The following is a 15641-nucleotide window of genomic DNA, read 5'->3' as shown; positions in this document are numbered from 1 at the left end:
GCTCCTCTTTCTATTTTATTCATTCTGAAGAAAACAAAGGGGAGTAGACTGTGAGGCTTGGAAAACCTTGAGTTTGAAAGTCACTTTTATATTGTGTGTACTTTAAAATTTCAAATAGTTATTCAAATTATTTGAAAGGAAGTATCAGAAGAGTCATCTTAATAAACAATCTTAAATATAAGCTATTTTAATTATTTTAGAAGTAGTCCTTAAAATAAAGCATGATAATGTTATGCTTTAATTTTTTTAATGTTTATTTATTTTTGAGAGAGAGAGAGAGAGAGATCAAGTGAGGGAGGGGCAGAGAGAGAAGGAGACACAGAATCTGAAGCAGGCTCAAACCCACCAACCATGAGATCATGACCTGAGCCAAAGTCAGATCCTTAACTGACTGAGTCACTCAGGTGCCCCTAATGTTATGCTTTTGGTGGTTTTATGAGAGACTATGACTAAAGGCTCAACCAAAAGAAACAAACTGAAAAGTTAAAAAATTGAACATATTTTAAATCCTTGACATAACACATAAGAACTTTTAAGGCAGGAGTTCTTGACCAGTCAACTGGAATTTAATGCTTCGTTTGGGAATCCACTCACCTACTCTGCAAAGGAACTTTCAAGAGTTCCTTCAACTAGGAACATAAACACTTATGCTCTCTCCATACTTAGTGGTCTTTCATAATTTAAGAAAAATAAAAAGTTGTTAACTTTTCACAAAAAGATGGGGATATATCACTTGAAAAAGCAGGCTCTGAAACTGTATTCTTAGTAATCTAAGATTCTATGGATTGCTTCAAGAGTTCTGTAAATGAACAGTTTAAATTTAATTTTAAAATTTCGTTTCAAAAATTGTGATTGAAAACATGCACATGAAAACATACATGCCAATTTTAGCAAATGAGAAATCACCAATCTGTTAACCCTCATTTTCATAGAACTCTCATTTATACTTAGTAAACAGTATAAATATTAATGTAAGAAAATCATTTAAAATTTCTTCATTTTATATATTGACTTTCTAAGAATTTATTTTTAAAAGGAGTTACCCTGTTAAAAAAGAAATAGGAAAACCATTTACCTAGATTCTCGAGTACAGAGAATCAAGGCATGCTTCACAAGAATCTGACAGATGAAGCCATAAGGAGAAAGATTAAACTGTTACTATTTTGTAAGTGTTCATACTTTAATGCCAAGCAAAATCCTGAGAAGTTATGGTACATTTAATAGCAAAATGTCAGTAAAAAATGCTTTAATATCTTCTCTAAGAAAATATTTTGAAAATTATAGTAAATATAAGTTCAGTGTTGAGATCTGGCAATCTCTCTCTAGGCTACGAATATGCCAGTTAAATACTCTTCACCTTTGCCAAAACTGTATCTATGGCAAGAAGGATTCAAATGCCCCCAAGAACAGCAATATACACTAGAGAAACAAGAACCAGGAAATAAATCCCAATATTCTGGTGTTGTTTGGAAACTGTTTTGAGGTTATGCAATGTTATAAAATATTATGTAAATCTATTCTGGCACCTAGTTTGAGAGTTATTTAGCTATTTCAATTCAGAGGAACCCCAGATATATTCATTGTTTTTACCACACACTCTTTAAATGGAAAGAAAACATTATGAATAGGGCAGTACCACCCTTTAAAATCACAAGTGTAAAGGATACTCTTCACTATTCCGGATGTCAACTACCAGGAGCTTTGGTTTACTGGACTTTGTCTTCTTGGTGGGTGTTTTGAAATGGCCTGTCACTGTGAGTTCACACAAGTCAATCAGGTCCTCTGCTGAAATCCGGGGTGATACTTCTGACTTTAAGTCATTTAATGGGATGGATTCTCTTGACTAAAAAAAAAAAAAATATACAAACAACACAAATATTGAGAGTATTATAGAGAGACAAACTATAGCCAATATAGAATATCTTTAGGATCTTGATATTAATCACTATAGCATATAATACAAGAAACTGTATCTCATATTAGTGATCTACTATGTAACTGTATTCCTTACTATTGAGGTTTACTTACTCACACATGGAGGAAAGCATTGTTCCTTTGCTTTATTACAAGCTCCTGGCTAAATGTGATAGAAAGAGATGAGGCAAATTTTTCCTTATGAGGGCACTGTGTATCTTTGAAGACCACTCCTTTAAGCACTTTTTTCACGTATAATTACTATTGTTGTGAATCACATTAATTAAAACTCTTGGAATATAAGAAATTGCATTGTAACTCAGTAGAGATACTAATTAAAGAACCTGGTTCTAATATACATATTAGACGTTTATAACGTAATTTATGTTGCCTGTGGATAGGTGAGTAAAATCAGATTCTCCAAGAGGAATAAAGGCAACATAACGCTTCCTTAGTAAACAAAATTGACAACGCATCTTAATTGTGAAGGAGGTAAAATCAGTCTCCAGACAATCAAACTAGTTTTTTGGCCTATGTGACTCGTATATGGTAAAAGACTGATTAAGACTATGAGCTATTTACAATTGTTTTCTGGGTCATTCTGTAGGGAGAGAGATTTTCCCCCATGAAAGGCAATGTAATACAACTTGATTCAATTCAACATAAATTTATGGAGCACTAGTAGTCACTCTAGAAAACTTATTTAACATAATTTAAGAATTTGAGAACTTTCAAAATTCACTTGATTGAAAATGTAGCGATTGAAAAGAAAGAGATTTATTTATATGCTTCACAAGTTTTCAAAGCTGAGTGTATTATCTCATTTACTCATTTTCTCTCTCTTCGCAGTTCTATAGTGGGCTCCCACATTTAGAACTTCCAATTTAGAATTTCTAGGCAGGAGAGAATAAAGCATATGGATCACTTATGAGAGGAACTTAAAAAAATCTTTTAAGTTTTTAATTAAATTCCAGTTAGTTAACATGCAGTGTAATATTGGTTTCAGGTGTACAATACAGTGATTCAGCACCTCCATACATCACCCAGTGCTCATCACAAGTGCCCTCCTTAATCCCCATACCTATCTCACACATCCCTCCCACCCTGCTCCTTTCTGGTGACCATAAGAAAATAAGAGAGGCTTATTTTCAATGGTAATTTCAATGTTAGTTCTTATCCCTTGGGCTTCCCTTAGCTGTGAATTCTTTAGTGGTAAAGTACATTTTCTCCCACTTCATTAGCTTTGAAACAGAAATGGAAATTGCTAAGCTTTGTGGGTTTATGGCTTTTAACAAAAAGACATTAGATATTTTAATTTTTTAATATTATGAATTAAATCTACATAAATATTCTGAAATTAAAAGTCTTTCAGAAAGATAAAAGCGCTTTAGAATCAGCAAGCCATCCAATCAATGCTTCCATCTCCTTTTTGTTAGAGTGCAATCTCAATAGGTATTTTTCCCAACTTTCACATGAAGTTGTACATTTATGAAGATAAAGAACTTTTGATTACCCTAGTTCTGCTTATAGTCATTTAGTGATGAATGTGGCATTTCAAACTGACGTTTTGTCTGAATAAAAGATGTGCCTTGGCTGATGCAGAAGAGAATTTGATAGAGAATTTGACCAATGTATTCTCCATGAAGAACTGATTGATTTAAGAAAGATTTGACCTTGGCATTGGTTTCAATCAAATGTATCATATATAAGGAGTGTCTCAAAGAACAATTGATGCATGAAATGGTTAAAGCAGAAGGAGACAGGAATCATTGGGAAATTCGTAACTTTCTGAACTTGTGTAAATCAGTGAACAACTTTAATGTGATTCATCCAAGTTCCTCTGCAAATTAATTTTAGGAGATTAGGGAAGTAGGGCAAATTATATTATTTTTCTTTAAAAAGAAAATACTTATATTAAAAATAATCTAGTGTTTTCTTTCATTAAGATAGTTTTACATGCAATTTTACTATTCATTGTACGATTTTCACTTATAGTTATAAAAATAAAACTTCTTTGTACAGTTTTTTTCCCTCATTTAGTGTCATTGACTTTAGCATTTTCCTGTGTGACTGGGTTTCAAATTCATGGCACTTTGTTTATGGATATTGAATAAGAATTTAACATAACTGTAGAACAATTCTGGAAATATTATTAGTTTATCATTTCTGCACAAGAATTTTATATATACATATAAAATACATACACACACAATGTGTATTAAACTTAGATGTCCAAATATCACAAGCCAATTTGTTTTGAGAAGTACTTATTTAAAAAAATTAATATTTTATAGTCGCCCTAGGGTTAGAATTTTTTCTCAAGGCTGTAAAGTTTACCGAATGTTCAGGTGGAGAGAAAAGGTGATGAGCGGCTACAATTCAAGAGAAAAATTCTTGGGTCTTTCAAGACACTCCAGGTATAGCAGAGGGACATAGAACAGGCCTTCCCTGTCTACAGCCTCTCTGGTTACCACTGTAAGGCTCAGAGCCAGCTGAGGTGGACCCTGGCCCAGCCCCGGTGCTTTTCCTCTGATATCCCATGTGAAGAGCTGATCCATGATGCTCTGAATGGACAGTGGGAGGCACTCCGGGGATGCTTCATGTGTGGACTCCTTCTCTACTTTCAGCCCCTCTGGTGTCCACAAACAATACCAAAAGAATCTTGAGGAGAAGTGTCAGCAAACCCAAGGGCCACTGACTCATGGCTTTGGGACTTATTTCAATAGTTTCTGGATCTAAGATTGACTTTGGGGCCCCAAGGCTTAGTGCCTGCCTGATAAGATGACACCTCTTATGGAACCTTAGTGCATGCAGACCTGCCTGAGACCTCTTGATCCAGGTTCTCCCTGAGGTCACCTCTCATACCTCTCTTACAGGGGACAAGAATCACTTGACACTGCTTACATGTCCAAGAAACTTCTATGTTAATTGACAGGAAAATCCTGGGAAAATCTGGGTCTTATGAGTTGAATGCATGGAAAACCTGCCTCCCTCCATCTACCTCATGCTTGCTTACCTACGGCTGTCCTGTTTTAGAACCTCTGAACATAAAGAAAGCCTTGCAACTTTTCCTTTGCATGCATTACCAATTGCCAGGACATAGGCAGTCTGTAATAACCTCAAATAAAGGGGCAAAATAGGACACAGGGCTGCTGAAATTAGAGTCTAGTGTCAGAAGACCACAGCTGTGGCTCCATAACCAACTCAGTCACACACTGAGGCAGGACCTACTCTTGTTCTCCCTTTTTAAAACTATACAGAAACTGCACTGAGCCAAGCACAGAGAGCAAGTGGTAAGACAACAGGTGCCAGGAAGCACCTAAAAGGTAGTGGGGAGAAGTATGGGAAGGCTCCAGAGTTTGGAAGAAGGGACAGGACCTTCCAAACATGGGGAAGTGCTTTCTGCAACTCCTCTCTCTGAACTATCAATGAGTAGGACAGACAGACAAAGATCACTTTTGAATGCAGGTAGACTCAATTTATTTAGCAGTGTTAACTAAAAAAAAAAAAAATCGTCTTTTAGTAGAGTGGGTTCTCTGAAATGACTATCTGGATATATTAGTGATAATTTTAATCAAGCAAGGAAAAACCCAAACCTGATAACAAGACAAGTTTGCTGTGTACATTAAACTACTGGACAAATGACTCTGTGATGATACTTGGAAGTCTGAAATGGTAGACTTTTAATGAGAGGTTGTCAATGTATCTTCATGTTGAGTATGTAACCAGCAACCATAAAGTATACACTCATGTTTTATATGTAAGGGCTCCTCAATTACTACAAAGGAATTTTAATTCTGAGAATACAGGGCTGGTATCTAGAACACTCTTTCCATATTTCCTGTCATGGATCCTGGTACTAACTTTAACCTGGTTATCAAGACAGAAATTGGAAATAATCATAGACACTTTGTTCTTCCTTATTCTTCATTCCCATCTAACATATCCCCAGGTTCCACCAAAAAACCTCTTGAATATGTTCCCTGATTTACTGCCCTATCTCAAGGCTTCATCATCTCTTACAAGGACTATGGAAGTTGTTTGCCTCTCTCTTTCTCTTTCTCTCCCTTTTCCTCTGCTTCCCTATTCACCTAATGTCATTCCTTCGAATCCATCTTCCAAATATGATTTGAGTTAAAAATAAAAATCTGATCATATAACTTTTATAATTAAAACATCTCAATGGCTTTTAGACACTAATAGAATGATGTAAGAATTCCTTAATATAGCATTGAAAGCCCTTTATGAATTAATCCCTGTCTACAGCGAGGAGACCATAGACTTTGGCGACAGTCGTCTGGATTCAAATCGTGGCCATTTCACTTATCAGTATATGACTTTGGGTGTGACATATACATATAATCTTTCTGCCCAATTCTTTCATCTATAAAGGGGGGGAGGTGCCAAACACATTTTCCCCTCAAACAATTCTGTCTCATTCTCAAAGGGAATCCATATAATTGTTCCAAGGCAAAGGAAACATTGAAATGCCTCAGGGCATTTTATGAAGCTACCTTAAACTAATACTTAAATCTGACAAAGATAGCACTAAACACACACACACACACACGCACACGCGCGCACACACACACACACTTCTTATGAATAAAGATTTTTTCTTTAAATCTCAAAACTATAAAACTGAATGCAGTATCGACTTGAAAGAATGACATACTATAACCAAGTAGGGGCATATTCCAGTAAGGATGGTTCAATGTTACAAAAAAATTTTTAAGTAATCCATCACCTTTAATTAGTCAAAAAACACCAAGTATATAACATCACTATAATTGACAGAAAGCTATATGTGATAAAACTCAGCATTTGTTCTCAATTTTCAAAAAAGAGAAACTCACGGTAAATATGTATCAGAAAGAATGTTAATTAGGTCATGAAAGACATTCTCTATTTCAAATATTTGACATTCTACTTAATGATGAACCACAGAGGCAGACTTATTAAAATATAGCTATCAGCCTTATTTTTTTAAGTGGAAGTTGCTATTGAGACACTAAGAAAAATAAGTAAGGAATAGGAATATTGGAAAAGAAGAAATAAATTATTTTTTAGGTGATATAACAGTCTTCTTAGAAACTGGGATAATGAAAGGAGACTCCAGTAAAATTGGAAAGAGTTTGGCAAGGTTTTAGTTACAACATACATACTGCAAAATCATTATATGGCAGCAGAAGTGAGTCAGAAAACACAATGAGCAAAAGTTTTCATTTACAATATCAAAATATTTCTCTAAGATTAAACATTTAGAAATAAGTAGATCACATTTAAAGAAAGTGAAAGTTTCATGGTGAGCATTTGAAAAAACTGACAGCTATAATATGCTATCTGGAAAGAAACAGTCAATATTTAAAAAAAAATTTTTAACATTTATTTATTTTTGAGAGACAGAGCATGAGCAGGGGAGGGGCAGAGAGAGAGAGAGAGAGGGAGACACAGAATCCAAAGCAGGCTTCAGGCTCTGAGCTGTCTGCCCAGAGCCTGACCTGGGGCTGAAACTCACGAACCGTGAGATCATGACCTGAGCCAAAGTCAGACACTTATCTGACTATGCCACCCAGGACCCCAGAAACAGTCAATATCATAAGACCTTTACTTTTCTTCAGAACAATGATGATAATTTTAACAAACCCCTATGAAGGATCTTTTTCTTTTTCAATTTTGAGATATAAATTCTAAAATTCATTTGACAGACCAAATAGGTGAGAATTTCAAGAAAATATTGAAAAATAATAAAATACATGGTTATATATTAAAACTGTACAAAATTAACAGTATGGTATTGCACCAGAATAGACAAAGAGATTAATGGGACATAATAGGAAAACAGAAACAGGCTCAAATACACATAAGTATTTGCTAAAAGAATAGGATGCCATGTCAATCACTGGGGCAAGGATGTATCACAGTGTTGGCACTGCTTACTAACTGGGTGGAAATAAAGTTATTTGTCTATCTTATACTATATAGCAAAATGATTAAAAGGTAGAATAAATAATTGTGTATAAAGTGAAATCACAATGGGATGAGAAAAGTATTGATGATGAGAAATACTTATAAGCACAAAGCAAAGGCTGAGCTCTTAAAGAAGAATGATATATGTAAAAAATAAAAATTTAATATGCCCTTAATAAAGAGCTATTTTAATCAATAAATCAAGAACAAAAATCTGCTTATTTAAAAAAGGAGCAGAGATATATATACATATACTGACAAAAGAAATATAAATAGATAATAACGAAAAAGTTTACCTCCCTAATTTCAAAAATACAAAAGTGTATTCACAAACAAGTGCAAAAAGGAGCTAAAAGTTCTGGATATCTTCTATTTGCCCCTCCAGATTCACTATTCACTGGTTTCTGCTCTGCTCTCTGCTCTGGTAGGTAACCCATTTGGACCCCATCAAGACAGACACTGCTTCTCTGGTTTTTAAGTGAGTACAGATGACAGGAAAGTGAGGTCAGGAAATTTATTTCCCTGATTCCCTACTTCAGAAGTCACCTTGGCTTGGCTATGTCTGTTGACCAAAGGTCACTGTTCCTCTCAAGTTGGCCTTCTCTGCCTGTTTCTCTTTTTTCATGTTCTGGTAACCTATTCCTCCCTCATCCCTTTTGGCCAGTGGATGGCAACAGAACTATAGCTAGTATTCATAATTTACTGCGTTATCTTTTGTATTTTCACCAGCATTCCACCATCATTTTTGTAATTACTATCTCTATAAATAAAATATTCTTGAATTATCCAAATTTGAGTGTGTCATCTTTTGCTGTTGGTTCAATTTGACAGTAAGGGTATGAGAAAGCTAAAATATATATGTATTATATGTGTAAATCAACATAAACATTCTGGAGAAAAATTTGGTAATATATGTTAAAAATTTCCAAATATGCATACTTTCTAATACAGAAAAATTTTTTTAAAAATCTGTTCCATAGACATTATCACAGATTATATACAAAGTTGCATAGAAAAATATTTATCAAATATAGTGTTTTGCTTAAATTATGAAAAACTGGAAATAATGTCAACATATGATAAAAGGGGATAGAACAGATAAATGGAAAAAAATTCATGTAAAGAAATACCATTCATCATGGGGTGCCTAGGTGGCCCAGTTGGTTAAGCATCCAATTTCAGCTCTGGTCATGATCTTGGGGTTCTTGAGTTCAAGCCCCGCATCAGGCTCTCGGCTGTCAGCATGGAGCCCACTTCAGACCCTCTGTCTCCCTTTCTTTCTGCCTATACTCCATGTATACACTCTCTTCTAAAAATAAACATTAAAAAAATTAACTTCTCTAAGGCCTTTTGGAAAGTAAGTATTCCAAAAGCTACTTATATACAGTTCCTGGGTATCAAAGGAGGCCAGTAGTGTTGCTCTCAGCAGATATGTGATAGAGTTGATAGTTTCTTGAAACTTTTAAGGGTTTTTTTCTCAGGGACAGGATGACCTTAGACTGGCTATAGTACCAGTTCTTTGAGTTAATCTAAAGTCTCTTCACTTTGAAAGCAAACTAACAGTTATTAAATGTCTACTTCATAATTCAAGAACTTAAAAATAAGATATCATAGAAAGTGACATACAATGTATACATTTCCTATAGAGAGATCAATCTGTTGAGCAAAAATTTTTTTTGAAAATACTATTAAATATGAATAATTGGAATTGGAACAATAACTGGAATATTAAAATAATCTTCTAAAAGAAAGGTGGAAATACAAATCAAAGTAGGAAGAGCAAAAGTAAGATACTCATGAGGCAAGGAACATCACAGGCTAACCATGTATTCAACAATGCATATTTCAACACAATAATAATATACTTTTTCTTGAGGAAAACTTGTAAAAGCAAAAGTCTACTCACAGTTTTTTTTTTTAATTTTTTTCAAGTGACATATAATGTTTCTAGGAGAGAAACTCGGTCAATATAAACATGCTGATGACAACACCAAGCCAAGTATCTAAATAGCTTACATTTCTTGTATTTCTTTTTTATATCTCATAGCAAGTATAATAGGGTCCTGGCAGCAAAGGTGCTAAGGTATTTGATAAATAATTGCATGAATATATAACAGAATGTGGAGTGATGTTGTCCCTATGTTGAAACAAAGAGGCTCTAAAATACTATTGAATAACAGAAGTCATCAACTAAAGTCACCACCACCTCCCTTAGGGCTAATTGTAAAGGAGCAGAAGTGACTTCACCATTTCTTAAAAAAAAATTTTTTTTAACGTTTATTTATTATTGAGAAACAGAGAGAGACAGAGTATGAGCATGGCAGGGGCAGAGAGAGAGAGGGAGACACAGAATCCGAAGCAGGCTCCAGGCTCTGAGCTGTCAGCACAGAGTCCAATGCGGGGCTCAGCCCCACAAATGGTGAAATCATGACCTGAGCCGAAGTCGGATGCTCAACAGACTGACCCATACAGGTGCCCCATGACTTTTCTATTTCAAACTATCACTCCAGCAACTCCTTTCCTCTCAGTCTATATAAGGAGATATAGTCTGGGGAGGGCTCAACTTTGTGGAAAGCACAGTGTTCAAGATCAGATGCACTTCCCTTCCCAACCCACAGGGTATAGGAGTGGGTATTTCTGGACACTCAAATCCACCCCCTCACAAAGCAAACAAGGGTAAATGCCAATGACAATCGTTTGCTGAGATTTGGCCAGACCTACAAGAAGGGGTGGCTGACGTTCTGTTTTATAGAAGAAGGTCTTCTGACACAGAAGAGTTATTAATCTGGCCTCTCTGAGCAGGCAAGAAGTAGGGAGACATGGCAGTGTTGAGAGAACTGATGGTTAGATATCTTTTCTGACCTTAAGTTCCTACGCTGTATAGTGAGAATAATGACACTTGCCTTATTTACTTCACAAATATACTGTAAGAATCAACTGGTATAAAAGATATAAAAATGTTTGGCAGACTGTAGATCTTTATATAAAATAAGTTGTTGTTATTAAAAATTGGGTCCCAAATGAAGCAGTTTAAATTTCATGGTAAAATAGTCTTGTTATTGTCTAATTCTGAATAAATCATCAATGAACAAATATTTAACTAGCCTGTTCCGGCCATCTTGACAGAGATAAAGTATCATTTACACCTCAAAGAGACCACAATTTGGCTGGAAAGGCAAGACTCACATAAATGAAGCAGTAAAACTATACAATGACAGGAACGTTTATAGAGTGCTTACTATGTGCTGGTCACTGTGATACACACTTGAAATGCATGAACTATTTAAGTCTTGCAACAATCCTATGAGATAGGTTTATTACTTTGCTCATTTTATATATGAGGAAATTGGGCACAGAGAGATTAAATAACTTAATCAGCAAGTAATACAGAATCAGTAAATAACAGAGACAGGATTCAAATTGGATCAGCCTGGCTCTGGACTTTGAGCTCTTAAACACATTATTACACTACGTCTCTTATAAGACTGTATATGAGAACACAGATACATAGTATGAGAATTCAGGAAAAGAAGAAACACAATATGGGCATTTAGCAAAATATAGGTGGAATAAGTAGAACTTGAGTTAGAAAAATCAGTAGGGTTTAGATAAGTTATAAGTGTATAAGAAGAGAGAAAGAAGAGTGGTGGATAAATGGGCAACTGTAAGAGTTCTGAAGTGTGAATGAACAAGGAAATGTTCCACAAATTATTACTGAGTACCTATTAGGTGTCATGTATTGTGCTTGGGATACATTCATGAACAAAACTAAGATACTTGTTCTTGCAGAACTTAGTCAATAGGTGTGAAAGAGACGATGAACAAACTAGTCTTACTGGGCTGAGGATCCACTCTGGGAATTAGAGGGAAACTGTATTGATTAGGTAGATAGGGGACAGATCATGAAGGCTCTGAAAGATGAAGAAGCTTGAGGATATAATAAATAGATAAGCGCTGTAGGATTTTTAGAGGAATGTGTCATGTGTTAACAGCAAGGTCTCAGGAAGATTAAGTTGGCTCTGTTTTGAAGGATGAAATAGATAGGAAAAATGATAGGCAGTCTTGGTAGAAAGTGAATTTTATGATCTAGATTAAATGATGACATTGCAAACTGAGAGTTCTGTTTTATTCACAATTCTCTTTTTTTCCTTCAGTCTTTTCCTTTTTCTCAGTCTACAAATACATCCAATTCTCTCCCACTCACAGTGAAAGATACACCAAAATAACAAATAATAAATAATAACATTACTCTCCAAGGGGTGAGTCCTTGTCTAGCTACTATCCCTTTATCTTCTTTTCATCTCTACTTTTTCCTTCCCATTCATTCCTGAACTCCCTGAAACTTGATTTCTGTCAGGATACAGAAGAAATAGTTCATTTGTCCATGAGAAAGTGGACAATTTGGGAACATTTCCTTGAAAAGGTAACATCTGGGTTGAGAAAAAAAGGATAAATAGGAGTTGGCCAAGAAAAGAACTGAGGGTTTTTATGCATATTCTGTATAAAGCAATTTTATCACACATAGTGGAAAGGTGTTCTGATTCTACTTCTCCAGGGTTTTGGTTCTACCTCTCAGAGATATGCTGAATGATGCCCATCTCATTTAAAATCCACTTTTTCCAGAGCGGCTGTACCAGTTCACATTCCCACCAACAGTGTAGGAGGGTGCCTTCAAAAAACTACCAGTAGAACTCCCCTATGACCCAGCAATAGCACTGCTAGGGATTTACCCAAGGGATACAGAAGTGCTGATGCATAGGAGCACATGTACCCCAATGTCCATAGCAGCACTGTCAACAATAGCCAAATCATGGAAAGAGCCTAAATGTCCATTAACTGATGAATGGATCAAGAAGATGTGGTTTATATATACAATGAAATACTACATGGCAATGACAAAGAATGAATTATGGCCATTTGTAGCAAAGTGGATGGACCTTGAGGGTGTCATGCTAAGTGAAATAAGTCAGGCAGAGAAGGACAGATACCATATGTTGTCACTCATAGGTCTAACAGGAGAAACCTAACAGAGGACCATGGGGAAGGGAAGGGGGAAAAAGAGTTGGGGAGAGGGAGGGAGGCAAATCATGAGAGACTCTTGAATACTGAAAACAAAGGAACTGAGGGCTGAAGGGGGAAGGTGATGGGCATGGAGGAGGGCACCTGTGGGGAAGAGCACTGGGTGTTATATGGAAACCAATTTGACAATAAACTATACATATATAAAAAATAAAATCCACTTTTTCTTCAAGTTAGCCTGGTTTGAATGGGGCAGAAATTGCAGTCAGGATGCTATATTCATTTTGAAGAAATTTTTGAATTGATTTCACAAGTTGAGTTCATAAGTATCTAACCTGAATTTATCAGGTTTACAGTACCTACCCCATACTGATAATGGTCTCTTCCAATATGCCATGAGCTCCTTGAAAGCAGGGACCAAGATTTATTTGTTTTTATACTTCCACTGTCTAGCAGAGAGCCTAGAGTTCAGTAGCTATTCAGTAAAATTGGGTATATTAATGAAAGGGTAAAGGAAGAAAAAAAATATAAGAAAAGCACTGTAAAGAAATATATAAAAGATAAAGGACAGGGATGAGTAAATGATTGCTCTTAAGTTTTGCACATGGGTGGTTAGGGAAGAAGATGGTAAGTGATAGTGGCAAGCAATAAATAAGTTCAGATTTGGATTTGCGAAATGGAGGTTGCATAGGGTCTACTAAGATGAAGGGTAGAGAAAGCATTAAAGACAGATTCTGGTATTTGAGAGAAGTCATGGCTAGAGTCATATTTTTGGAATTATCAGCATAAAAATTACAGTTTAAGTGAGAAAAGATAAACAATTTGGAGAAAAAGGGAAAAAATGGCAGGAAAAAACCCCTAGTTTTTGTAGGCACACCTATACAATGCTGAGAAAATTAAATCATATAAACTATTAATAAGGCTTGGAAATATAAAAAGTTGATATTTTTTAAGGGCAATACCCATCAATCCTCATTATTCCATATGTCTACAATAAATAGACTGCTTGCTTTCTTAGAACTACATATTTTAAACTCATGTATGAAGGAAAGACTTTTACAAATGGCATAGACAGATATTAACTATCATTCTCCAAGGAATTTAACAAAGAAAAATGACCTACAAAAACTTTATCAATTGACAAAGATATTTTTATCCATATATTTAAAACAATATATTGTTTCAGTGGCATTCTGGTATTTTCATTTCTCCCTCATGTTTTTAGAGAGAAAAGGGAGAGGTTACTATTTCCTGCATACAGAAATATAGCATCTGAAATGGAGTTTGAAATAAAACCGTCATGCTCTGTAAGCTGCATAATATAGCTCTTATACTAGACAGAATATTTTTCTCTCTCAAATAAAAAATAATGTATATGAATATGAAACACAAAGGAGAATGTAAATGGAGTATTTTTTTCAGTGATTAGGGATTTTATGCTAAAAATTTCCAAAATGTGATCCTGAACAATTGTGTGTAAGCTTAATTTCTGTAAAGAGAGTAAAAATTTCCCTTTTATATACAATATCATTTTGGAGATATTTCACTTCTCTGGGCCTCAGTTTTCTCATTATAAAATAAAGGTGCAGGAGAAGATATGCGTATCTTTATAATAAAGGTGCATAAGGAAGATATCTTTAGCTCCAGAATACTCTGATCTTATTTCTGATAAATTTTCAACTGGCAGTAGGTCCCAAAACTCTTGCTTACTTCCTGGGACAAAACTTAGAGATCTGTAAGTAATACTTAATGACACCAGAGGAGCTTCTACTTAAAGAGGGTCAGGACAGTGATTCTAATTGTGAGGGTTAGTAAAGGGTTGTTCATATAGCAGGGCATGCTTGTATAAACTTAGATCAGTAGGAACTTATGCATCTCATAGACAGAAAATATGGGAAATATTTCAAAGTTCACATTGGTTGAAGTGAGGGCAGAAGAGATGGAAGTTACAGTAACAGAACTCTTGTATCAGTTTATAGGGCAAAAACAAGGTCAATATGGCAATGTGTGGGGGATGGTGGTACTGGTGCTATTGTGTATAAGTTTCTAAAAGCTTACCTGATGAATTTCCTAGGCTGAGGTAAACAAGGTAAAAGTTAAACGTGAGAGTGGCTCCACTCAGCTGAACCAAAGGGGGAACCTGTGACACCTACTTTCTCGAATATGATAAAGGTGCTATTCCTCATAAGATATTAAGGTCAGCTTTCAGTGGCAGCAGATATTCGTAGAGCCAGCTGGTGACTAAGAGGTCACAGTATTTTAGTTGAGTCAATAGGTATTATCATCTCAAACTCTGATTTCAAAGTAGCCTTCATTTAGACTGGGTTGCTGACTCCGTTACCCTTCTCTCTCACGCTTACCCTTTTCCTTATACACTGAAGTGATTAACACTGCTATTTTTGCTCAGTGTTCCTCAGGACATGGGAAATTCCCCCATCTTTCCTCTCACCAACCAATGGATGTCAAATAAATGACCCAAACACTCCCTGGCTGGAAGCTTCAATAAATCCGTGTGGAAGAAAGGCTGGAGATCTGCTTCTATCATCTGTATTGCTGTGCCAAGGACAAGGTAAATGAGCTTTCCAAAGTGCTTGTGGTATTAACTGTTCTTATCATGATTAATATCTGGTGGAATGTTCAGCTAATATCATGTACCAGCCAACCATTTTTATCTTAATATAATTGAGATGTCCTAAGGGAAAGGAAATTCAAAGTTTACCCTGTGAAATAGAGGACTT

General features: G+C 35.5%; 1 protein-coding gene and 1 non-coding gene across 5 annotated transcripts in view; both read right to left on the bottom strand.

Annotated features, from left to right (window-relative positions):
* Positions 1–15641, bottom strand: part of TBCK (TBC1 domain containing kinase) — a 192911-nt gene that overhangs the window by 37930 nt on the left and 139340 nt on the right. For all 4 annotated transcript variants that reach the window (XR_003909882.1, XM_029942283.1, XM_029942274.1 and 1 more), the window contains exon 24: positions 1668–1843. Coding sequence is in view for 3 of the 4 variants with exons in the window: in XM_029942283.1 (XP_029798143.1) it covers positions 1668–1843 (176 nt within the window). In the remaining variant the exon portion in view is untranslated. The remainder of the gene's footprint in view (positions 1–1667; positions 1844–15641) is intronic.
* On the bottom strand, positions 5255–5384 carry LOC115303667. Its single transcript, XR_003914181.1, has one exon. It is a non-coding gene; the product is annotated as a small nucleolar RNA SNORA71 (small nucleolar RNA).

The sequence above is a fragment of the Suricata suricatta genome, chromosome 1, assembly GCF_006229205.1.
Source record: "Suricata suricatta isolate VVHF042 chromosome 1, meerkat_22Aug2017_6uvM2_HiC, whole genome shotgun sequence".
NCBI classification, from domain to species: domain Eukaryota; kingdom Metazoa; phylum Chordata; class Mammalia; order Carnivora; family Herpestidae; genus Suricata; species Suricata suricatta.
The sequence above is the reverse complement of the archived record's forward strand: the minus strand, read 5'-3'. Positions and strand labels throughout refer to the sequence as shown.